The sequence below is a fragment of the Ictalurus punctatus genome, chromosome 2 (genome assembly GCF_001660625.3).
Source record: "Ictalurus punctatus breed USDA103 chromosome 2, Coco_2.0, whole genome shotgun sequence".
Lineage (NCBI taxonomy): Eukaryota > Metazoa > Chordata > Actinopteri > Siluriformes > Ictaluridae > Ictalurus > Ictalurus punctatus.
This window is the reverse complement of record NC_030417.2, coordinates 33,517,147-33,544,535: the sequence shown is the minus strand read 5'-3', so window position 1 is coordinate 33,544,535 and position 27,389 is coordinate 33,517,147. Positions and strand designations below refer to the sequence as shown.

General features: G+C 39.9%; 1 protein-coding gene across 1 annotated transcript in view; it reads right to left on the bottom strand.

Annotated features, from left to right (window-relative positions):
* kcnh4a (potassium voltage-gated channel, subfamily H (eag-related), member 4a) overlaps window positions 1-27,389 on the bottom strand; it is a 53,832-nt gene that overhangs the window by 8,901 nt on the left and 17,542 nt on the right. The window contains exons 2-12 of the mRNA XM_053675899.1: window positions 24,162-24,395; window positions 22,085-22,216; window positions 21,853-21,980; window positions 15,899-16,160; window positions 13,789-13,946; window positions 11,584-11,791; window positions 7,120-7,314; window positions 6,740-6,939; window positions 4,393-4,642; window positions 2,043-2,242; window positions 1,366-1,419 (exon numbers count right to left, since the gene is read on the bottom strand). Of these exons, the coding sequence (XP_053531874.1) occupies window positions 1,366-1,419; window positions 2,043-2,242; window positions 4,393-4,642; window positions 6,740-6,939; window positions 7,120-7,314; window positions 11,584-11,791; window positions 13,789-13,946; window positions 15,899-16,160; window positions 21,853-21,980; window positions 22,085-22,216; window positions 24,162-24,395 (2,021 nt within the window). The remainder of the gene's footprint in view (window positions 1-1,365; window positions 1,420-2,042; window positions 2,243-4,392; window positions 4,643-6,739; window positions 6,940-7,119; window positions 7,315-11,583; window positions 11,792-13,788; window positions 13,947-15,898; window positions 16,161-21,852; window positions 21,981-22,084; window positions 22,217-24,161; window positions 24,396-27,389) is intronic.

Below are 27,389 nucleotides of genomic sequence, written 5' to 3'. Positions count from 1 at the left end.
CGCGCGGTATATATGCAGACATAATCAGCGTTGTAATGGCTGACGGCTGAGGGCAATTCAGACGCACATGAAACAACAACCAATGACAGAACGGGGAGGAGACATAACAGAAACATAAACAAATGCACGTGCACCTGCTCGTGCACGCACGCTCACACGCTCCACAGCGCGCTGCTTAAAGGGGAACTCGTGACAGAGATGTTTATTTATCATTTATGTAAGGAGTCTCCTGTGTGAGTGTCATGACCAGCTGTTTTTTTTTTTTTTTTTTTTTTAATTACCTTGAGAAGTAAGATATAGAGGGGGCTGGCGAGGGAAAAAGATGCTACATCATAACTGATACAAGGAATTAACTTGTTCACAGACGTTCCGCAGCATTAAATGTAAACAGATAGCCCAAACAGATAAAGTATGGCATGTCACAATTCATTAAAAATGTCACTGTTGACAAATTGCTGTAGTATAACAGGAATAAAACACTTGGACGTGCTGTTATTGGAAAATAATCTCTGTCGTGTCGCACACTCTGTCGTGTTTTATTCCTTACAAAGTCAAATGCAATTATTTCTTTCAGAGGCCCGCTATTTCCAATACGCTTTACGTGAGACGTCAAGGCGAGACGTTAAGTACGCTTTACAAACATAAAGGCGATTTTCACACAAGATGCTGGCAGCATTTTCAACTAAAATCCGATTATTCATACATGAATATTTTGCACATATTATGCAAACCGAATTGTGCAAACAACAAAATTGTGCAATCTAGAAGGTATTTTCAAGAAAATTGGTTTTCATTTTGTCGTTTGCCTGTAGATTTGTGAGAGCGTGCATGTGTGAGCATATGTATGTGTGTTTTAAACTGCTTTGGCAGCATGATTATATAATTGACTGAAGCAGAGAGCTACAGTATTTCCGAAAGTCTAATTCACACCCAGGTAAATGGTCTGCACTTATGTACAACTTTTATCCAAAACACTTTACACTGTGTCTCATTCACCCATTCACACACACACCAATAGTAGCAGAGCTGCCAAGCAAGGTGCTAACTTGCCATTGGGAGCAACTTGGGGTTCAGTGTCTTGCCCAAGGACACGTCGGCATGTGGAGTCACGTGGGCCGGGAATCGAACCCCCAACCCTACGATTAGTGGACAACCCGCTCAACCACCTGAGCCACAGCCGCCCAATAAGTCATTACTATATTATTTCATTTTGTCGTTTGCCTGTAGATTTGTGAGAGCGTGCATGTGTGAGCATATGTATGTGGCTGGGAATATGTTCTGTACATGAATGAGTGCATGTGTAAACTAGTGTGTGTGTGTGTGTGTGTGTGTGCGCGCATATATGTGAGCATGTAAAGAATGTGCCCGTGCATATGGTACCTGTGAGATTCTCGGAGAGCGAGGAAATCGAGTCTGACCCTGAGGGAAGCAGAGACGAGAGAGAAAGAATAATTATTAGCCATCAAAGCACTGTAGGGTTTCAAAATTGTATTGTATTGTATTGAGTAGGAAATAAAGCAGGAATGAAATGAAACACAATGGAACACAGACGCTGAAAAAAAAAAAAAAAACATGAGCATTTCTTTAAAACTGCTTTGTGGCAATGTCTACTGTTTAAAAACGCTATATAAATAAAACTGCAATGAACGGAATATATTCAATTAGTAATTAACTGAGTTGCATCATAATTAAATACGTCTCAGCTTTTGTTTCTAGATACAAATGGATGCTATACAGTAATGCTTTTTTTGTTGTTGTTGGTTTCCTTGCAGGAGAATTAGAAGTGTGAATAGCGCCATTGAAACATATAAATGACATCCTATTACCTCTAAGTGAACTTCAGAGACCACCAGACTCCTGTGTTCACCTTCAAATCCCATTACACCATCAAAAGCATCTAGAACTGGTCCACGGGTCATCTGGTTATCATTACAACCCATCACAAAACGGATCGGATCCAATAAAACCCTTAAATGGCTTTTATAACTACTGTATTTTCAGCACGGCCGCTTTAAATAACAAAGTCACCCGAGCGATCTCACCTCTCTGAGGTTGTACGTGAGGTTGTGATGAATGTCCTCATTGAAGCGGTTGCCGTATTCAGGATAGAGTTCGAGGACCTCGCGCATTGCCCTGATACTGATGTACTGCAGGTCACAGTAGGTCAGAGCTTTCACATCCGCATTGGCTTTGATCACCTGATCCCGGCCAGGCAGGTCTGCTCCAATCAGATCTCCCTTACCTGCACACAACACCCAGAGATATTGTGCGTGCTGCAGTATGTTCTTGCTACGTTGCATAAATTACAATGAGAGACTGTACGACTGTAGACCAGTAAGTGATGACCAGCTGAAAAACCCATGGGAGCTCATTACAAATAAAAACAGAACAGTGAAGGCATTCTTGAACTTTTCTTGCGGCAACAAATCAGCATGAGGTGAATTTAATGTGTTTACAGGGCTATAACTGAGCTCTCAAGAAGTTGAATGGCCTAGTTGGAAAAAAAAAAAACACAGCAGGGTAAAATGCTAACACCATTACCGACTGCACTATACCAAGAAAAGTACTTGTGTAACATGGTTAGATGATAAGTTCCTTTGAATAGATGAAATGTATTGGAACTATAGTGAAATTGCCAAGTGCTTAAAAAATTAAGAACTCTAAATGTACTGTTCTTCTGGGGCATGGTTTATGCACATGGGTAAGAATGAGAAGCCTGTGCCATAACCTGCTGAACCGCTAGAGCGCCAATCTTGTAGTGACTAATAGTGACTGGTGTTCCTTTAAAGCGCACCTATTATGGTTTTTCAAATATTACCTTTCATGTAGTGTGTTATAGAGCTGTTTGTGAATGTAAAAAAGTCTGCAAAGTTTCAAAAATCTAAGCGCACGACAAACGGAGTTATCGACTCCCAAAAGAAGGAATCGATTCTGAACAGCTGAAACGAGTCGTCAGTGATTCCAGACTTTACTTCCTGCACTAACCGACGTAGGTTTATAACAAAAAGGCCCGTCTCTAGTCTTCATCGGCTGCTCGCTGACAGACGGAGCTGAAACTCGTTATGGTAGTGGGCGTTTCCTTTTTGAAACACGCTGAAAGCGGTAGGCCAATCAGAACAGACTGGGACATCTGACCAATCAGAGCAGAGTATGCTCTCTGAAAGGTGGAGTTTAGAACGAATCATTTAGAACGGATCATTTAACGAGTCGTTTGTGACACTGGGGGAAAAAAAGGAATGCTGCAATTTATATTATGAGCAGGTTAAAGTGTTTTTGGACCTTGGATGAATGTAAATCTATTACATGAGACCTTTAAAACAAAATGAGACACGTTTCAAAACCATAATAGGTGTGCTTTAAATGATTTATTAAATAAGCTGGTGTTATGCTACAAGACTATCACTGCAGTAACCAAACAATCAAGATAGCACAGCAACACTGTCATTTAAGGGTGCTTCTGTAAATTTGACATTGGCGACCCATTTCAGGCTCCGTCCTCCAGGAATTTCAATCCCCAGAATCCCTCACCAACAGCCACACTACTTCTTTGTATATATTCCATTCACTGGAGTTTGTCTCATGGCTTGTTGCCTTCAATTCTAAGCATGTAATCACTTGGTTTTTTTTCTTCTTCTGTAAAATCTTTATTTTACATTCAAACCCCCCCCCCCCCCCCCCCCCCCCACAAACCAACACTCCCTTTTCTCTGTCACCTAGTTAGTGTTCATTAGGGATTAATTCACACACTTAAAATCTGTATCCTGTGTTTATATATTTCTGTAAAGCTGCTTTGAGCCAATGGCCATTGTAAAAAGCGCTATACAAATAAAATTGAATTGAATTGAATTGAATCGAATATTGTAAAGTGTTACTGAAAAAAAAAAATTAAACCAAATTATCCCAGAACAAAACCTGAAAACCTGGCAACCCTGTCATCTAGACTATCGTGTCCAGCTGGAATACAGCATACAAAGAGGGAAGATTTTAAACCAGTTGGATGTGCTGGCATCTCCACTGATGTCAAACCCCACCCAATCTGCAATGCCTGATACACTCATACCAGCATTACACACACACACACGCACACACAACCATGTCAGTGAATAATCCACGACCCAAATAATATCTTGTCAGGGCATATGGACAAGGTATATGAGAGCTGACAAATTGTGTATAACACCAGATGGCTACACTCATAATTGTAGACAATTGTGCTACAAAGTTACATATATGGTATACTGTATATAAATGATAAAATGACCAGTAAGTGTAAATACAAAGTAGGTGTACCTAATACTGGCACCCGAGTGCATTAACTATAAAATAATAACAACGATAGCAGGAACATACAGTATCTGTACTCTTATCGAACAATTGCTAAATATGACTTACCCAATATGGCAAGCACCATCCCATCCTTAAGCACCTCTAGGGATCCGGAGCAAACGAAGTGATGAGCATGTAGGGCGTCTCCGTGCCGGATGAGATATTCACCTGGAGCGCAGAAAGAAGTCTTGATGTGCAGGGAGAGCGAGCGCAGGCACCCTCTACTGGCAGAGGAGAAGAGGGGCAGCTGCAGGATGTCCTTGTTGAGGTGCATGGCGATGTCGGCCCGTAACTCATCGGGGAAGTCGTGCAGTAGCTGAAAGAGAAGGTTCGTGCAGAAAGACAAATACAAATACACCATTTACTCCTTAGTAAATGCTCCACGACTTCCTTTCTAACATAGGATCCATTTCCTTTCTCAAATAGCATTTTAAAACCTTTTACATTCATGACCCAACACTCAGGCTAAAATCAATCGACTTGACCTTTTAGCATTCACTTATCCTACTGTAGCATAAAGAAAATGTAAGAAATCATAATGAGTTTACTAGTACATGTAGCTCATAATACATCTACATGTCTAATTCTAACGAAGCGCATGGTAACCCTGAAGGTGCAGTTATACTTTAAAACGTGATCTTAAAAATCACGCTAACAATAGCAAAGCACCACGCTAGCAACAGTTGTCAGGAGACACAGTGTTCCTGTGAGCTGTCTGAGGTGTGTTTGCTGTTTCTCCCCCCCTTTAATCACTGAATAAATTAGTACGTCTGCAAAGTGCAAATGAGAGTCACCACTTTCTCCCCCTCCCTTTCACCCCTACTTTTCTGCGCTAGCTAATTAGCTGTGCCATCGTTTCACTGTGGGCTAACCATCGAGACAGCCTAACAAAAGCTGCTGTTCGGTGAAGACGAGTCGAGTGGTAATTAGCCCGGTGAAGTAGTTGCGACCCATATTTCACGTGATATTTCTGATACCGAACATGGCACCTACTTTGTGACTGCCCGAGTGCGAATATATAATCAGATATGCTAGAAAGGAAAGGGAAGGAAATAGACCTATATTAACGGTACACGACTGAAACTCAACAGGATCGTATTCTGGGTTTTAGGTCTTAAGAGTACGTCTTAGTTAGTAGCAGATCCTTGAGGATCCTGAAGGATTTCTAGGTTGTCCTTAGCTTTGTATAGCTAGAATAAAACGTAAAAATGATTGTTTTCAGACAGAGAGTGAGCACAAGTATATAGTTTTGGTATTTGTCGATAACGAAACCCATACTGATACATAAAATCATTAACCTACTTATGTATTAATTAATCAGGAACGCCACGGAACATGTTATTTAGCATTGTTTATGTTTCCCTGATTTAAATAGTAGCCATTAAAGCGCGTAGGCTACGATACGAGGCTCATTCTTTATAGCGCTAGCTAGTTGATTTAAGTTAGCTAGCTACATTCATTCAGTTACCTTAGGTCACAGGTTTGATCGATTAGGGTTGCGGTGGAGACTAGCACGTTTTGCTTCACTTCGAAAAAGTGTCTCTATACAACTGTAAGTAAAATCCGTTTTTGTTTACACTGCTTCAGAATGGTCTGTGGTAAATGGTCTGCACTTATATAGCGCTTTTTTAACCTTCGCGGTTCTACAGTAGCGGGTCTACACTTATATACTTATTTTTTAACCTTAGCGGTTCTGCAAAGCGCTTTACACTGTTTTTCATTCACCCATTCACACACACTCAAACGCCAATGGTAGCAGAGCTGCCATGCAAGGTGCTAACTTGCCATTGCGAGCAACTTGGGGTTCAGTGTCTTGCCCAAGGACACTTCGGGATATGGAGACGCGTGGGCCGGGAATCAACCCTACGATTAGTGGACATCCCGCTCTACCACCTGAGCCACAGCCGCACGCAGAATCCCTTGTTGTCAACCACCAACACACTGAGTTGAGAGCTGTTTTTTTCACTCAGCTAGGCTTATCTGAAGACAATTTTTCTCAGTTAGCCTTCCGCATTCTCATAGCATACTGCTAGTATTATCCTCGTGCTGAGTTTTATGTTGAAAAGGTTTTTATCAGATCGGTTTTATTGTCGAAAAATGCTGCAGTTCCTCTTCTTGATATTTTCACAGTGCACAGTTTGCAGTCTGCTTTGCTTTGGCTGGCATCATTAGTCATGAAATATGTCCAGATTGCTGTCATGTCATGTCATCTGTTCATTAGCGTAACAGCGTGAACTAAGCTTATGTCTCAGAGTATCACCTGGTATTTTGGTATCAGAGCGTTTTTTTTTGTGAGTATGAGTAATTGAGCCCAGCGTCAGACCGATACTCAATACTAGCGCCATTATCGTTGCATCCCTAGACTGGATCACTTGGAGGACTGGACCTAAAACCTCCGTGGGGGTTCTCTCACCTCATTAGCATTGATCCCGTTGGTAACTGACCAAGTGGTTTGGAAGTACTCCAGCATGCGCTGCTTTAGCTGCTGAGGCAGACGATGCACACGGATAAAGTCCTTAAGATCCTTCATTCGTGTATGGTAGAGGGAGCGGCGTGAGTACATGCGCTGAATGATGGCTGTCACGTTGCCAAACACCACGGCGTGCATCAGAGCTGTGAGAAGCGGAATGAGATAATTCACTGCTAATGGAAGACAGCATATGAATCACACAGAGATGTGTAATGAGACTGGTACTGAAAACAAAATTTGTCGATTGATCGATTGCTTGTCTAACAGCTGTTGACTTATAACTAGCTTCAAAGCAGAGAAACCATTTCAGATAAAGTACACACCTCCGATGAGCATGGTGCAGATGGAGAAGATCTTCTCGGCATCTGTGTTGGCGCAGACGTTGCCGAAACCCACGCTGGTCAGACTGCTAAGGGTGAAGTAGAGCGAGGCGATGTAGGCGCTGCGTATGGAAGGCCCGCCAACTGTGCCATTTGTGTAAGGAGTCTCCAAGCGCTTCCCCAGTTCCTGCAGCCAGCCTTGGAGTGAGTCAGACCAAAGAAAAAAGACTTCAGTACAGTTCTGGATATTTGCATTAATATGGGTGACTTTTAATAATAATAACGAGTCTTTATTGATCACATTTACAGTGAAATTCTTTTCTTCGCATACCCCAGCATGTCAGGAAGCCTGGGTCAGAGCACAGAGTCAGCCATGATACAGCCCCTGGAGTAGAGACAGCTAAGGGCCTTGCTGAAGTGCCCAAAGGTGGTAGCTTGCCAGTGATGGGACTTGAACCCCCAACCTTTTGATCAGTAACCCAGAGCCTTAACCACCACTGCCCCCAAGCCACAACTTATTTCCCTCTTGTGCTCCATTATGTACAGACTTGTGCGAAATCTTATAAACATTACCCTGCTACATGTCATTCTGCAATCAGTGGGGTGGCAAAGAGAGCGGCAAGCACCAATATCAGATTTGTTCTTCTAAAATGAATTGATAAGTGCTTGACAAGCGTATAAGTGCATAAAAGCCTTAGTTTAATAGAGTGCTGAAGGAATGAGTCCTAAAACCTGGAAATTCAATTCAATTCAATTCAATTTTATTTGTATAGCGCTTTTAACAATGGACATTGTCTCAAAGCAGTTTTACAGAAATATATGAATTCAGAATATAAATGTTAAATGTATGAATTTATCCCTAATGAGCAAACCGGAGGCGACGGTGGTGAGGAAATACTCCCTGAGATGATATGAGGAAGAAACCTGGAGAGGAACCAGACTCAGAAGGGAACCCGTCCTCATCTGGGTAACACTGAATAGTATAATTATAAATAAATCCCTTCTAAAAATGTGAAATTAGTTAGCAGTTTCAGTTTCAGTTCCATCGTCTGGAAATCAATGGGGTTTTGGAATGGGTTTTTTGGTTAAATGCCTGAAGTAAGGTCTGAGGTTAAACACAGGCTCAAGATATTTTCACGTTTTATTCTACAACATAAAACACATCAGTAATACAAATCGCTCGTGATTTTTTTAAGCTTTTGAAAAAGGCGGTTGCTAACAAGTGGCTAAATAGGACTATAGAGGTTCTCAGAGACATTAAACGTCATCACGCCGAACAGGAAACCTCCTCTACTACAGCCTCGTTGTGTTTATAATCGCACTCTTGCAAACTATTCTACCTCAGAGTTTCCAACTTGTACGTTTATCAGCTTAAAGATTGAAAGAGTTGTCGGAAGCTTAGTGGTGGTGACGAAGTCATGCGACCGTCGTGTATTTCGTTTATAGCCTAACATTAGCTTTTTACTTCTGCCGATTGTATTTAGGCTTCAAAACAAACAAACAAACAAACAAACAAACAAAAAAAACATGTAAGAATCATAAACTTTTGTTGATCACAGAGTTTATTTTCCGCAATAATTCAAACGCCAATGGAAAAAAGCTATTGGATTGTTGTCTGGGGAACCAGGGTGATGCTAACTTCTGGGTTGGCCTACAAAAATACGTCAACCCCGTAGCACTCTATTGTTGCACCCTTGCAGCCATGTTCTGGTTTGAAATGTTTGAAATGAATCCCTGTGCTTATGGATGTACTGTAGGGGAAATTTGACACTGGTACATAACTCCATTTTTAGCCAGAGTCTAATGGCATAGTTTGTTCTCCAGGCATTTTATCTTAAAAATGTATCTAGAATTGTAACGTGCAAATGATTATTTCCATACAGTTGATCTATTCTCATCTTGTAGAAGCTTAGGCCGAATGTAATCTTGGTCTGATCAGTGATACTGACAGAACAGATGGCATGCAAGATTGGAAAGGTCTCAAAGATGAGCAAATAACAAGTTAACGTCTTGTCCAGACTGTTCGTCTTACGCAATGGACGAGGTCAAAAATGCATCATTTGTAGACAGTATAATAAATAATAAATGAATCCGCTAATCTGTGGTTGTTTATTGGCCAATTTAGCATGATTAAATATGACACTAAATTCGTCCCAACAGCAGAGATAAAAAAATACTTGATTCGTTTGTACTTTGTAAATGTAAGACACATAGACGGTAAAACCGGATAGGTTCATTTAACTCAAACAATTTGAGGAAACTAATGACCTCAAAATGTTTATGTTGATAAATCAGTTTCTTTAAACCAAATACACTTATTAAATATTTCCCCCAAAAAAATTTTTCCCTCAAATTTTCTGAGTTAAGCGAACTTGTCCGGTTTTACAGTGTATACAATTACATTTTGCATGGCAGTGTTTTGGTTACTGAAAATGTATTGATTTGCTAGTGAATTTAGAAACCAGCTAGCTACAGTGAGCACAGCAAACACAACATTTAAACTCAAATGTTTTCAAGTTCCAACTTTTTGATTATTTATATATCTACTGTGTATCTAATTTCTGTATTTTATTTCCTATATTTATATATATATATATATATATTTTAGATCTTTTTAATGTCCTCCTTATCTCTTATTATGCTTTTAGCTATGTAAACCACTTCGAATTGCCTTCGTATACACAATTTGCCATATTGCCTTCCATTCCATGCCTTCCGTGCCATATTGTCTTGTGTAGAACCCTGAATAACGGTGGCTTGTAAGAACAAAACTGCATACCAAAATGCAAAACCAAAAACACAACAACATAACTGAAAACACGATAACAAAACCAAAAACACAACAGCATTACCTAAAATATTATAACAAAAAGTTGTCAGTTACAACCCTGAACTACGGTGGCCTGTAAGTATAAAAGTGCAGACCAAAATTCAACTGCTATACCAAAAACACATCAGCAACATCAAAACCACAAAAATAATATCAAGCACACAACAACAAAACCAAAAACACAACCGCAAAAACAAAAAAACCTTAACAAAACCAAAAACATGACAACAAAACCAAAAACACAACAGCAAAAACAAAAAAACCTTAACAAAACCAAAAACATGACAACAAAACCAAAAACACAACAGCAAAAACCAAAACACAACAGCAAAACCAAAAACACAACCGCAAAAACAAAAACACGACAGCAAAAACAAAAACACAACAGCAAAAACCAAAACACAACAACAAAACCAAAAACACAACAGCAAAAACAAAAACACGACAACAAAACCAAAAACACAACAGCAAAACCAAAAACACAACAACAAAAACAAAAACACGACAGCAAAAACAAAAACACAACAACAAAACCAAAAACACAACCGCAAAAACAAAAACACGACAACAAAACCAAAAACACAACAACAAAACCAAAAACACAACCGCAAAAACAAAAACACAACAGCAAAACCAAAAACACAACCGCAAAAACAAAAACACAACAGCAAAAACAAAAACACGACAGCAAAAACAAAAACACAACAACAAAAACAAAAACACGACAGCAAAAACAAAAACACAACAACAAAAACAAAAACACGACAACAAAAACAAAAACACAACAGCAAAAACAAAAACACAACCGCAAAAACAAAAACACAACAGCAAAACCAAACACACGACAACAAAAACAAAAACACGACAGCAAAAACAAAAACACAACAGCAAAAACAAAAACACAACAGCAAAAACAAAAACACGACAGCAAAAACAAAAACACAACAGCAAAAACAAAAACACGACAGCAAAAACAAAAACACGACAGCAAAAACAAAAACACAACCGCAAAAACAAAAACACAACAACAAAAACAAAAACACGATAGCAAAAACAAAAACACAACAGCAAAAACAAAAAAAACTTAACAAAACCAAAAACACAACAAACCAAAAAAAACATGACAACAAAACCAAAACATAACAAAAAACACAACAAAATAAAAAACAGGACAACAAAATAAAAAAACACAACAAAACCAAAAAAAAAACAACAAAACCAAAAACAAGACAACAACAACAACAACAACAACAACAAAAATACAACAGCAAAAACAAAAAGCACAATAACAAATTCAAAACTACAACAGCAAAACCAAAAAATGCAAGAAAACCAGAAACATGACAACAAAATCAAGAATAAATCAGCAAAACTAAAAACATAACAACAAAAGAAAAACACGAGCATTTTAATACAAAACACAGGGCTTAGTTTTATTATTGAACATGACATGCTTTTTGGTAATTGACCGTGTATTCTGCTGTTGCGTTTTTGTTCTTGCGCTCATGTTTGCGAATTCGCCCTTGTGGCTTTCGTCTTGTTATTGTATTCTCTGACTCACTGCCGCGTCTTTCATTTGTAAAACCCTTCTTCCTAACTGTGCAGACACAACCATGCAGTCGCACACATTTGCTTACCGATGTCCCAGGTAACCGGGTCGTTGCTGGCGAGCTCTTTGCGGCCGATGACGTACCAGACGCACGCGAGCCAGTGTGCGAGCAGAGCGAAGACGGACATGAGGAGCGTGAGCACCACGGCGCTGTACTGCGAGTAACGGTCCACCTTCTGCAGCAGACGCAGCAAACGCAGCAGACGCACGGTCTTCAGCAGGTGCACTAAGGAGGTCTGCAACACACCAACAGTGTGGATGATTCCTCAGTGCTGCAGACGCACACACACCAAGCCTATCTCATGCAATGCTAACACTTAGCTCATGTGAACGAGGGCAAAGATAAAAATCTACGATCACTAACCCCTGCCCTTTAGCTTAACCTTTAGCGAATGTTATTTTCCGTATAAATTGGCATGGATTTGCAATAGTGAGAACATGTTACATGGTCATACTGGGGAAACAAAAGTTCTTCCTTCTATGCGTTCTGATTTGTTCATGTAAAGAAGAATCAGGGAAAGAAGTAAGTAATGAAGTGAATGCCTGAGGCGAAGAATACAGCAAGGTCAAAAGGCATAAGGATGATACCTCCCACTCAAAAGCATGCTTTCATAACTACTGTGTTTTACATGGTGAGAAACTGTGCACAGTATTAGTGTATTTCATTACTTTCCCCGACACTGGACTAGTTAGTATCACAGTGAACTATGAAAACAGCTGCTATTTACTCTACACTATATGTAGCTCTGCTTAAAGGAATATTTCATATTTAAACGTTCAACCCATTCTTTATCCTTCACCTACCTTATTATCTAGCTGTAGTCTATATGTAATCACCACGGTTACTCATTTCAACACATCTCCATGCACTGAGGAAAGACCTGAAGATAAATTTACTCCAAATTCACTTATAATGACTATGGGCAGTTGAGTTTTGTGAATAAAGATGCACGATACGTGACTCTATAATATATAACCTCTAGCCATCCATCCGTTTTGACGTCATCATACCTCTTATCTTACACAGGGTCTCGTGGAGCCTGGAGCCTATCCCAGGGGACTCGGGGGACAAGGCGGGGGACACCCTGGACGGAGTGCCAACCCATCACAGGGCACAATCACACACATTCACACACTATAGACGATTTGGAAATGCCAATCAGCGTACAATGCATGTCTTTGAACTGGAGGAGGAAACTGGAGTGCCTGGAGGAAACCCCCAGAGCACGGGGAGAACATGCAAACTGCGAACACAGGGTGGAGGCGGGATTTGAGCCCCCGACCGCAGAAGTGGTAACCATTACACTCTAATAATAAAGGTGGTCTCATAGTGGTAAAGACATGAGAGGAAGTCCTACTGTTGTTGTTTTCATGTAGTATGCAAATTTACAAGACCAGTACATTACAGTATATTGTCGTTTACGCAGATCAAACAGATATGGTGCACAAATATATACACATACACACATACACAAATACTTTCTTCTGGAAAATAGTCCCGTTAATGAAAAACATGTAGGGCTTCATTTCCAAATGGTTTTGACTGAAGAATTGATGAAAGCATTCTACAAAAAGATACCTGTGGCATAAATGTTTATTGACAGAATTCAACCACCCATAACCTTCTATGAAAAGTACGTTCGGAATGAGCAAATGTTTCTCAGTACGGAGGGACGAGTTCAAATTCTTGTCCAGGCTGATCACACATACTCTACAGATGCAGTGGAGAAAAAAAAAAAAAATGCAGGAGCACTCCTTTAAATAAGAATGTCTTAAAGGCATTATAAATCATTTAAGGGTACAGTGGGACTAACAGTGCTTTGTATAACACGTCAAAAAGAGACGGTGAAACATTTCTGAAGTTAATTTACAGTTATAAGAAATACCTTTAATTTAATCACTGACAAACATGAGCCAGATAATGTCAGTTGTGGAAAAAAGAAAAAAAAAAAAAAGAGAGAGATATATAATTACCGGTACAAAAGCAGCTTAGTCACTTATGAACTCAATCCCCTGATCTACTACAGTCAATTCGAGCTTTTTTTATTGATTTATTTATTTTTTTTTAAAGAACTTCATTTAGATATTGCTTAAGACGTTAAAATATCACTCATTGCGTCAAAATTCAACATCAGTAACAATTAGTTAACACACGTAAATCCCAATTTTCCTCTGAAGCTCAATTTAAATGATATGGTTTGTAATTATACTGTGCAAATTTACACCAACTCACCACTGAGATGTTGAAGGCGTAGAGCAGGTCAAAGGGCAGGGCAGCGATGAGGTCCAGGATGAACCATGTGGCAGAATAATGAAGACAGATGGAGCGTGCATCGTACACCACCTGCCCGGCTGGCCCCACGTAAGTAGTGCGGAAATTCAAGATGATATCTGCCGTGGATGAGGCATTACATGGTTATTACACATCTGTAAACAGCTTTTCGAGCTTTTAATGCCAGCTGCAGATCGTTCTATACATGAAATCCGATATTTTGAAAGTCTAATGTCTATGTACTGCTTCTGTAGCATATGTTTACAACAAGGATTTTGAACAAAACAACGACAAAATATTTTTGAATGGAATTCAACAACTGTCCTTAGACTTTCATTATTGAAATATCTGTTTCATATATGACTATGTTGCCATAATTATGAACTGAAAGATTCTGGCGTTACTGAGCAGCATCTATATGGTGCTGTGCTGCGTGATGTGACAATAGCCGTTGAAAAATAAAGTGAGAACAAGCCATTCTCTGTACTGAGCACTATATATCAGGTAAGTTGGCTGATAGTTACATTGGCTATGTATGATAAGATTAGCTAGATTGCTATAGTGACATGTTTACTTACTCGTTTTTTAAAAACCCGTCCTTTAACGACATACTGATTCTCTTCTGCACTCTTGAAATCCTTCAAACTCTTGCCGTATATGGAGACGGATTGTGGATTGCATATATGGAAATGTCTGTGAATGTTAGATCGGACAATTGGTGCATCCCAAATCGCAGACGTAGGCACTATTCTATGCCATTTTGTAGTATAAATAGTGTGTGTAGTGAAAATTCCAACAAGAAGAAGTACACTTCAAGTACCTGGATGATGCACGTATTCGACCAATAAAAACGAAGTGTGGAATGTTGGACATGTCATGCACTCAGTGGTCGCAGCTTTGCTAATGCTGTGGATGAGGGGTGGGGCTAACAAATGCTGACACGGGGTAAGACATTTTTTTCAAGATGCCCGACGAGACTGGTGAATAAGATAGCTTACAAATGGTGAAAGGTAACATAGACATAAACAGTAAAATGAAGAAATTAGGAAATGGCTTATACTTGCGGTTACTAAAAACCATTTTCCTGAGTTTCATGAGTTCCATTTGAGGGTATACTACCCTTCTAAAATTCATACACTAGACAGTAGAGTACATAGTGCATAGTGTAAGTGCACATCATTTGGAACACAACAAATGTCTGTGCTTACTTCACTATATATTTTATAGAGCCTGTGGTCATAAACTATGGTCATAAATACGGTGGCTATGAGAAATTGTTAATGTACAGTACAAAGAAATTCTTGTCCATGGTAATCACATGTATGCTACAGAAACACTGAATAGAGGTTATGACTCTGGAGTAGCCCTTTAATGCTAATGACAAAAGTAAAGTCATTTCTGAACACAAGCTATAAATACCATAATGTGCTATTTCAAGATATTGGCGTGTATCATCTACCATCACCATTGGAGGTTCTTAACTGAGCAAAGATTAGCGATCTCAGAGCAAATATTCATTTTGGGGCTTATCAAGGCTCAGCTAGTCCAAAAAAAGAGAAAGTGAGAGAAAAAAAAAACAATTAGATCAAGTAAAATCTAGTGAGACAGAAATCCCTGTAGTCTTTGTCCTCAATATCTTCAGCTTATGTCTTTATTTGAGCAGGGCTTATTAAGGCATTTATCTGGGTTTCCTGTGTGTGTGTGTGTGTGTGTGTGTGTGTGTGTGGTGAATTTGAGGCGAAGAGTTTAGGTGCAATCATGGCCTTTTCTTCACCTTATTTACACGTTTAAGCACAACGCAGCTCCGATTTCGCACTTTTAATAAGCGGAACACAAGAGTGAAAACAAGCGGAAAAGGAATTATCAAAGGAAGTGTGTGGGTAAAACCAGAGGAGAAGTTTGGGTGGACACTAATTGCTACATGTGGCTGGTTAAAAGACATTTCCATGGGGTGTTGCCATGGTAATACATGTCAGGTGAAAGTCTGACTACCCACCCCTACCTCTACTACTCCCCCATACCCCCCCCCCCCCCCCCCCCCCCCCCACACACACACACACACACCACTCACCGAGGATGAAGAGCATCTCCACTGCTATATCGCTGACGATAGTGCTCCGGTAGGAGGAGTCACACTCGGGGTCTTCGTGGTTACTGTCGTCGGGGGCGGAAAAGCATACATTGTAAGGGACGGTGACGGCCACGTAGAACGTTGCTAGGAGGATTAACCAGTCCCATAATGCTTTGCAGACACTGTAATGGAGCAGGATGAAGCGGGACTTCTGGACTGACGCAACCTTGTATTCAGGGAGTGTGGGCTTCGGGAAAACATTCTGTTCACACACAAGACATGTTTTTATTATAGATTTGTATTTTGTATTATTGATGAGTGCTTTTTTTCTATACAAGATATTGGCCCCTATTTTCCTGTAACACAGTAAGCACAGGTGTAAAGCATCATTAAATATTCAGTAACACTTTATAATAACAGTACATGATCATCAAGAGAATCAGACCCTCTCTTACTGAACAGGCCACACAGATACTAGTCCAGTCTCTTGCCATATCAAAACTGGACTACTGCACCGCACTACTCTCGGGTCTCCCAGCCAGCTCCATCAAACCCCTTCAGATGATTCAGAATGCAGCAGCACGCCTCGTCTTCAACCAGCACAAAAGAACCCACATCACACCCCTCTTCATCTCCCTCCACTGGCTTCCTGTAGCCGCCCGAATCAAATTCAACGCCTTGATGCTCACCTACAAGACCTTGTCTGGAACAGCGCCCCCTACCTCAACTCTCTCCTGAAGGCTTACGTTCCCTCACGCAATCTGAGATCGGTTAACGACCGGCGTTTAGTGGTGCCTACTCAGCGTGGCTCAAGGTCCCTTTCCAGAACCTTCACACTAACCGTCCCTCAGTGGTGGAATGAACTTCCGACCTCAATCCGGTCCACAGAATCTCTCGCCATCTTCAAAAAACAGCTAAAGACCCACCTCTTCCGTGAGCACTTACTAAACTAACCCCTAAAACGCCAACCCCATATTATTTAAAACAAAACAAATCTCTGGCTCTTCCACCTCTACTCTGCGCACTTTGCTTCTCTAGAACTCGATTAAAGATCTCGTACAGCAGCACTACTTGTATTGTTCTCCGCTTGATCTATCGCTTTGCTGGTATTCCCTCATTCGTAAGTCGCCTCGGATAAAAGCGTCCGCTGAATGATTAATGAATAAATGTAATGCAAATGATTAATCATGCACTAATACATACATACATGTATTCATGTGTGAATAATGCGCCTTAACACATCATTAGGTCATATTTTAAGTAAGTATTAATTCAGGTATAAGTGCATGATAATCCATGTACCGTTATTGTAAAGTGTTACCGTACATTCAGAGTATTTTCTTGACAATATGTGCAGAGGGTAACATGACACAGGTTGGATGTAACACGTTATCACAAGGTGTTTTTTGCATCATATCATGACCACATCAGCTTTTCTCATTCCCTTTAAAAACAGATCGTGTTTCACTTAAAGAAATAAGTACACATGTACACAAGTACAAGTACACAATTGTACATATCTTCTGTCGTCTCATGTGTGGATATACTGTAACATTACCTCTGTTATGGCTATAAATAAAACGAGCCTGGTATTTCATTAGTTTTATTAGACGTGATTATATTAATGATCATGACACATCTGCTCAGCTGTCCGATTCACTTTTAATAACCACCACTCAGTTGCTTGTTCCTAAGATATTTGTTATGGATCAAATCATTTAGTCAGTTACGTTTAGTAGCTGGTTGAAGGATATGGAAGTGTGGGGGCATTAATCTCAGTGGAGAAGGCTTTTAAGTAGAGATGCCTCAATGTATCCGCCGATAAAGGCATTTTTTTTTTTGCTGCGCTGCTTGTGCTGAATTAAAGCACCAGTACACTGTTGAAAGATTAAAATGAGGATGAGTTGATAAAAAAGTATACATATAGCACAGAGAAATATATTTATAGAGTAGTATATTTCATATCCAGTTAATGTTAATATATAAAAGCTGATATGATATATTAGCAGTTTGATGTCAGTGATGCAGTAGAAATGCTTGTGTTTGTGGAGAGTGAATGTGAGACTAACAGGAGGATTTTTACAGTTCAGTCAATGTTAATCTGAATTAATAACATTCAATACGTTAATAATCTTACTTTAATCTTCAGAATTGAGTTCATGTGTTCATGTTAATTAGAGTAATGTGTGTTCTGTTTATGAGACCAGTTACTGTGAAACAAGAGAATGGAGAGAATAAAGTTTTTATTTGCATTTCTTTCAGAATTGTGGAATTAATTATTATTCATTTATAAGAAGATATAAAAGACAGAACTATCGTATCGGTTATCGGTATCGGCCGATATCGCTCTGAATAATCGGTTATCGTATCGGCCGATATCGCTCTGAATAATCGGTTATCGTATCGGCCGATATCGCTCTGAATAATCGGTTATCGTATCGGCCGATATCGCTGTGAATAATCGGTTATCGGTATCGGCCGATATCGCTCTGAATAATCGGTTATCGTATCGGCCAATATCGCTCTGAATAATCGGTTATCGTATCGGCCGATATCGCTCTGAATAATCGGTTATCGTATCGGCCGATATCGCTCTGAATAATCGGTTATCGTATCGGCCAATATCGCTCTGAATAATCGGTTATCGTATCGGCCGATATCGCTCTGAATAATCGGTTATCGTATCGGCCGATATCGCTCTGAATAATCGGCTATCGTATCGGCCGATATCGCTCTGAATAATCGGTTATCGTATCGGCCGATATCGCTCTGAATAATCGGTTATCGTATCGGCCGATATCGCTGTGAATAATCGGTTATCGTATCGGCCGATATCGCTCTGAATAATCGGTTATCGTATCGGTCGATATCGCTCTGAATAATCGGTTATCGTATCGGCCGATATCGCTGTGAATAATCGGTTATCGTATCGGCCGATATCGCTCTGAATAATCGGTTATCGTATCGGCCGATATCGCTGTGAATAATCGGTTATCGTATCGGCCGATATCGCTCTGAATAATCGGTTATCGTATCGGCCGATATCGCTCTGAATAATCGGTTATCGTATCGGCCGATATCGCTCTGAATAATCGGTTATCGTATCGGCCGATATCGCTGTGAATAATCGGTTATCGTATCGGCCGATATCGCTCTGAATAATCGGTTATCGGTATCGGCCGATATCGCTCTGAATAATCGGTTATCGTATCGGCCGATATCGCTCTGAATAATCGGTTATCGTATCGGCCGATATCGCTCTGAATAATCGGCTATCGTATCGGCCGATATCGCTCTGAATAATCGGTTATCGTATCGGCCGATATCGCTCTGAATAATCGGTTATCGGTATCGGCCGATATCGCTCTGAATAATCGGTTATCGTATCGGCCGATATCGCTCTGAATAATCGGTTATCGGTATCGGCCGATATCGCTCTGAATAATCGGTTATCGTATCGGCCGATATCGCTCTGAATAATCGGTTATCGTATCGGCCGATATCGCTCTGAATAATCGGTTATCGTATCGGCCGATATCGCTCTGAATAATCGGTTATCGGTATCGGCCGATATCGCTGTGAATAATCGGTTATCGTATCGGCCGATATCGCTCTGAATAATCGGTTATCGGTATCGGCCGATATCGCTCTGAATAATCGGTTATCGTATCGGCCGATATCGCTCTGAATAATCGGTTATCGGTATCGGCCGATATCGCTCTGAATAATCGGTTATCGTATCGGCCGATATCGCTGTGAATAATCGGTTATCGTATCGGCCGATATCGCTCTGAATAATCGGTTATCGGTATCGGCCGATATCGCTCTGAATAATCGGTTATCGTATCGGCCGATATCGCTGTGAATAATCGGTTATCGTATCGGCCGATATCGCTCTGAATAATCGGTTATCGTATCGGCCGATATCGCTCTGAATAATCGGTTATCGTATCGGCCGATATCGCTCTGAATAATCGGTTATCGTATCGGCCGATATCGCTCTGAATAATCGGTTATCGTATCGGCCGATATCGCTCTGAATAATCGGTTATCGTATCGGCCGATATCGCTCTGAATAATCGGTTATCGTATCGGCCGATATCGCTCTGAATAATCGGTTATCGTATCGGCCGATATCGCTCTGAATAATCTGTTATCGGTATCAGCTGACAATTTTAGTGTCAGTGAGTCTCTACTTGTGAGGCTTTACATGAAGCCAGGAAATATGGTTTGGGTCTTGTGTCTGTGCTAACAGGTGGTCAAGTTGGTGTAAATTTGTACCAAATTGGGTTTGAAAATCCCACTGCGACAGAATAACAGCAAAGACGTGTTAATATCTGACCATGAAAATACCCTTTTTCACTGGGTGAAAAAGGAGAATGCTGGGTAGTATGTTATTAAGAAGGTCCATATCAAGACTGGCACGAACCTAGCACTCAGCTGATTCTCAACAACATAAAACGAGGAATATAACTGAATATGAATACGTTATTCAGAATGAACAGATAATGCGTTCTGAACAGATACAAATGCAGATACAAATAGGAGGTGCACTATTCATTTTTTTTAGAAAGCTTGACAGAAAGGTGCACAGGGCAGTTGGTTGTGACTCGAGGTATTCGTTGGGATCTCATGGGACATGACAAGAAAGTTGCATGAGTGGAGGACTTTCTAGCATTTCTAGCTAGCATTTCCACTTCTGTCCCCCTAGCACCCCCCCCCCCCAAATTACCCCCCCCCCACCAAAAAAAAATTCTGGTTTAGGCCATTCCCACTGAATACAGATATGATGCAGATGCAGATATCTGGAGTACTAAACAGATACAGTTGAGGTCATAACTTTACAGACGCCTTGCAGAATCTGTAAAATGTCAATAAAAAAAAAAGGATCATAAAAATTGTATCTTGTTGTTTATTTAGTCCTGCCCAGAATAAACTATTTCACATAACAGATGTTTACATATTTACACAAATGATCCCGTTCAAAAGTTTACACACGCTTGAGTCTTAATACTGTGTGTCGTTACCTGGATGATGAACGACACGATGTGTTTATGTTTAGTGAGAGTTCTTCATGAGTCTCTTGTTTGTCCTGAGCTTCCCACTGATCTTCAGAAAAATCCTCCAGGTCCTGCACAATCTTTACTTTTCCAGCATCTTCTGCATATTTGAATCCTTTCCAACAGCGGCTATATGATATTCAGATCCATCTTTTCACACTGAGGGACTCGTACACGACTATTACAGAAGGTGCAAACGTTCACTGATGCTCAAGAAGGCAACACGATACATCAAGAGCCAGGGGGGTGTAAACTTTTGAACAGGCTGATAACAGTTTTACATGACCCCTGTTATTTAAAAAAAATTATTAAGATTTTACAGATTCTGTAAGGTGTGTGTAAACTTACGACCTCAACTGTATACCCCAAAATTATTCGATTATGATCGATAGAGTACATATTTCATATCCAATATCTACTCAACAATTTGTTGATTTGTTGATTGAAACTTGATTTGTTGTTGAGAATCGTGACATGACAAGCGGCTGACGGTTTTAGAAAGTGTTTAAAGTGGACTACCCAAAACTTACCAAAGGCATATTATTGGAAAGAAATGTCTGAAAACCTTTATATGATAAGCTTTGTTACCGGATTTATTCAAATGAGTTGGTGGCAAAATACAAAAAGATCGAATTTCATCACATCTCATGGCACATGCAAGAGTTTTAGAGTGGAGTTTTTCCAATGATCAGTACAAAGGAATTAGAACAGAGTATAAAACTCATAGAAAACAAAATGAATCATCTTGGCTCTCCAATTAAAAATGTGACGTGACCCGTGAGACATGCGACACAGATCTCTGTTTCCAGCCAGCAGAGCGATGCACAGTTAGAAAGTAAGGTTAACTAAAAGACAGAACAATCCAATAATAAGAACGTCGCCATGGTAACTCACATTTGCCAGCTTCGCTTTGTTTCTATTGGTGAACTGACTGGTCAGGTGGTACAGGACGCTCCGCCCCTGCTCACGTGCGTGACTCGCGAGATGAGAACGGCTGGACTTCCTGTTCTGAGGGCCATCTTCTGACATTCCGGCAATAAAAATGAACAAGAGTACAATTAAAGCGGCGTGTAAATGAAAACCTTTTCAGGTTTAACTTGCTTGGTTGTTTTATTCGGTGCCATACCCTGCATCTTGGAGCAGTGGTGTGTCTTTCCGTACGAGTCAGTTATGTCTTTGAAGGAAAAGAGGAACAGCACTACCTCGCCTTTCTCGTTCTTTATAGGCACAATGTCCAGCAGGCACCAGAACGAAATTCCTGAGGGTTAGGGTTCGGGTTCAACAGAAAGATTCATGATATAAGATATAATTCTTCTTATTATTTAAAAAACAAACAAACATTTTGTCCAGAAGCATGCTTACATTCGTATTTGCCAACATAAAAAGAAACCAATGCTATAGTATATATATATATATATATATATATATATAAATACATACACATATATACATATATACATATACATATACATATATATACATATACATATACATATATATATATATATATATATATATATATATATATATATATATATATATATATATATATATATATGCTCAAATGCTACAAGAAGTATTAGCGACATTTCTTCATTTATTTCAATACGTTCTTAACGGTTCATGGTCATGCCTCCTTCCACATGACTCACATTCTCAGCTGGAGAAAGACCTTCGTCTGGAACATACATGGCTGAATTTTTTTTTCTGTATTGCCTCTTAACTGACTTGATGCAGCAGTTCTACAAAAAAGGTTATTAGACACAGGCTCGGAACCTCCCCCACTTTTATCCTTATTATATTTGATCCAAATTTAAATGTATGTTATATGAAACGCAAAGGTGAATGTTTGCTCATCTGATGTCGGGATCAAATTCATTCAAGGTTATACGTAATTAATCTTTTGTATTAAAATCATTCTATAACTAAACGTTTTAACTAACTGAAATGCAATCGAGTGCATTTTTAAAGGAATCCTTTATTTGAACAAGCCCCATATATATATATATATTCGAATAAAATATTCGAATAAAGAATTTATAATAGAGAAATGTCGACCTGAGAAGATCTCTAATCAGCGAATTAACTGAAAACACCTGCAAAGGTTTCCTGAGACTTTAATCTGTCAGTCTGGTTCAGTACACACAAGCGCAATCACGGGGAAGATGAAGGTAAATGTTGAATTTCATTTGGAAATCAAGGTCCCAGAGTCTGGAGAGTTACAGAATCCAAGTTGCTTGAAGTCCAGTGTGAAGTTTCCACGGTCAGTGATGATTTGGGTTGCCATGTCATCCGCTGGTGTCGGTCCACTGTGTTTTCTCAAGTCGAGAGTCGATGCAGCGTCTACCAGGAGATTTTAGAGAACTTCATGCTTCCATCTGATGACGAGCTTTATGAAGATACTGATTTCCTTTTCCAGCAGGACTCGGTACCTGCCCACAGTGCCAAAACTACTAGTAGCTGGTTTTCTGACCGTGGTGTTACTGTGCTCGATCGTCCAGCCGACTCGCCTGACCCGAACCCCATAGAGAATCTACGAGAGACACCAGACCCAACAATACAGACGAGCTGAAGGCTATCAAAGCGACCTGGGCTTCCAGAACACCTCCGCAGTGCCACAGGCTGATCGCCTCCATGCCACGCCGCACTGATGCAGTAATTCCTGCAGAAGGATTAAAACTCCGACCGAGTATCAGCGCATAAATCAACATACTTTTCAGAAGGTCGACATTTCTGTATTATAAATTCTTTATTCTAATATTCTGAGATACTGGATGTTTGATTTCCGTGAGCCGTAAGTCGTAATCATCGAGATTAAAACAAAAAAGCTTGAAATATTTCACTTTATGTGTAATGAATCTAGATTATATGAAGGTTCCACTTACTGAATGAGACTACGGTATATATAAAGCACAGGTTAAAAGGAGCACTGATCAAGACACCCAGAATGCTGGGATTTTGTAGATAGATATAAGAACACAGTTTTAAAAATTAAAAAAAAAAAAAATAAAACTATGATGGCACGTTGAATGAAATCAGCCTCGTGATTGGGTAAAGCGAAGCATATGTGAGCTCATCATAATTCCTCAATCCAACTATTCCTTCTTTATACTTTCATCTAAGTGTCCACAATATTAATCTAAATCAATCATGGGTTTAGGCTCACTACCACTTTAAGAAAAGGTTCCAGAAATGTACTGTACCGTTCTTCCTGTAGTAGCGAACTTCAGCCTGGTATTCTCTCTGACCTTCCAGAGTCTTCTGCACTTGCTGAGTCACTCTCTCGCTCGTTTCTTCTCCGTGGAGAAAGCGACACGTACACGTCTTCTTCATGACCTCGGTTCGTGCGAAGCCAGTCAGTTCACAGAAGCCATCGGAACAGTAGACAATAGGATAACCTCGACAGCCCTGCGCGTTTCCCAGCAGGAAGTTGCTGTCTAAATATATACCCATCAATATAACAGGAAAAAAAGGGAAAAAAAAGAAAATCACATCAGACCTGTTATTCACATTTTTATCAGGTGATACGATCACAAAAGGACAAGCTTGTGGTCTGAGAAGCATCTGACCACGATCACTCAACCCAATCACTCAAACCACAAAGATATATCTCAGTGCATCTTTGAGAACTAGAGTAAAAACTTTTTCCCAAGAAGAACTGTTACTTTTTTTTAAAAAATGGTGAAAGTAAAAAATTCTGAATAGTGACTATCCCATGAAAATAAGTAGTGAGGTTTCTCACTGCAGAATTTTATATTACGTCTTACTGTAATTACATTGCTCGATATTTCATAGTTTCAGTCGCGTATCTTTGGCGCACTTTTCTAGCCACAAGCTACACACGCTTCCTCTGCTTGGATCTCATCACTTCTACGCATACACGCTTTTAAACACTGTGACAAAATAAGATTTTTGGAAGAAGATACGTTCACAGCATCACAGCAATAAACTTCTTAAAGGGTTTTGTTACTGTCACGATCTCGGCGAGAGATGGCGCGGTGGCGACGACGTGCACGGACGGCTGGAGAGCGCGCGCGTGCGAGTGCTTGAAGTGCGCATGGACGATAAGACTTTGTTTACAATGGACATGTGCACTTGTTTTGGTTTCTGTTCTGTCCCCTCCCTGTTCAGTTATTGGCGGAGGTGCGAGGGTGTGTTCTCAGTTGTTACCCTCTGTCAGCGCTTAAGGGAAATGACATGAGTTATTTAAACCCCTTGCGTTGCTGCACACGTCGCACGGTATTAGAGACTAATAGGTGTAAAGAAGTTACATGTGTAACACGCTTTGATTTCATGTATCGCGCCTCGGCTCTAGTTAATGTGTATCTGTGTAAATGTGCTAAACGATAGCGTTTCCATGATTTGTTCTAATTCGATGATTGGGTATATGCTTAAAAGCTTGAATGGTGCTACGCGGTAATGTTTCCATGCCCTGCTCTGGTTTCATGCCTCATTTCTAGTTAAATGATAGATGTTTAAGTTGGTTAAATGTGGTAGTGTTTCCACACCCTGTTTGAGTTTCAGGTTTCTTGCTTCAGATCTAGATTTATGTTTAGACCTCGTTTCTCGCCTCCTAGTACATTGACTTTCGTGGATAATAAAGGCTTTACTCCTGCACTTACTTCCTGTCCAAGTCTTGTTTCGTAACAGTTACGGCCTCATTCTTGGAAACCGGCCTCGATTAGTGATATCAGACTTTCTAGCCAGTGCTGCCTTGTGTGAGCTACAAATTTGGAACAAATCCTCCTACTCATTCATATTAAAAAGGTTCAAACGTTGATGGTTTTGTTTTAATGAACATCATACCGCTTCACATAGAGGAAACATTAGCAGTAGCATTTATATAAACTACAGAAAATCAAAGCTGTCCTTTCCTGAGGAAAACAATCACATAATACACACTGAAAAAGAAAAGAAAATCACAAGGAGGTGATATAATTGTTTGTATGTTTCCAATTATTTTTTAAAACATTTTTTTTTTTTACACACAGTCATCAGTCATTTTCAGGTCACTCTCACACACTTTTTAAATGACAGATTCTCAAACACGCAATTATCTCGGATCCCAAATGGCTTTATATTCCCCACGAACTGGTGAAAAAAAAAAAAAAAAAAAAAGCGTTTCGTTTGGACGTGGTGGGATTTGTAACCTTTTCCTCATCAGGCTGAGCATCGACAACTCTTTTCTCTGAGGTCCTCAGAAATCTCCTTCCTTTGTGCCATGATACATTTCTTTGATAGATCTCTGTTCTTTAAATAAAACAGGGCGCTCACTCACACCGATTGTCGTCCCAGTGACTGAAAACACCTGACTCTAATTCCACCTTCAAATTAACTGCTAATCCTAGAGGTTCACATGATTGGCCACTCACAGATATGTAATATTGGGTCATTTTCCTCAAGAAATAAATGACCAAGTATAATATTTTTGTCTCATCTGTTTAATTGGGTTCTATTTATCTACTTTGAGGACTTGTGTGAAAATCTGATGATGGTTTAAGTCATATTTATACAGAAATGTACGAAATGCTTCACAGACTTTCAAGCACCACTGGATGTGTAAAAATTTTTTTTGTTGTCGTTGCTGTTGAATGCCTTTAATTACTCAGTAATTGATGTTATGAATATTTTAGCTCTTGCAGTTAATACCTTGACCGGCCGTCTCACCCCAATGAAAGCTTGGGGAGCTGCATGCGAATTGAACTCCTGGTTATAGTGAACTATTTGAATCGGCTTTTTAATTAAACAAAAGCAGCTTTAACAAACGTGATACTACACGTGCTCATTAACATAAACGAGAAAAGTCTTTGCATTTGCTCTGATAATTTATCTACCTTCTTGTGCTAATCCTGTTTCCTGCAGGTCTAAGCTTCTTACTTCGTTAGGCAACAGAAACAGGAAGAAACCCAAACTGTGTGGCCATGGCAACTTCACTTTCAGCTAAACCTTAGCTTTGCTGCTTACACTATTATGTAAGACTGTAAGAGAGAGAGAGAGAGAGAGAGAGAGAGAGAGAGAGATTACATATAGAACTGACTGTTTCACGAGTATTTCACCAGCCTCTGGCGCTTTCTACTAAATATATCGAATCTGTTTCATTATTTTGCACGTTCATTCATGTATTAATATTAGTGCTTCAGTGACCCCCTTTTTCACAGCCTAGCACTCAGTTCTGCTCTAATTTAAGTTCGCATTTATTTTCCAGTTAAAGGAAAGAGTGGCAGTTTAACCTGTGAGCAAGATTGATTCTGCTCTCACACAGATACCAGACTCAGAAGGGAACGCGTCCTCATCTGGGTAACACCCGGATAGTGTGAAAGTAAAAGAAAGATCATTATGGTTTTTAAATGAGGAGCAAAACACTTCAGGACATGTAGTTATAAGTTATAAACGATCGTCCTATAACACCATGCCCTGTTGTGCTTTATTCC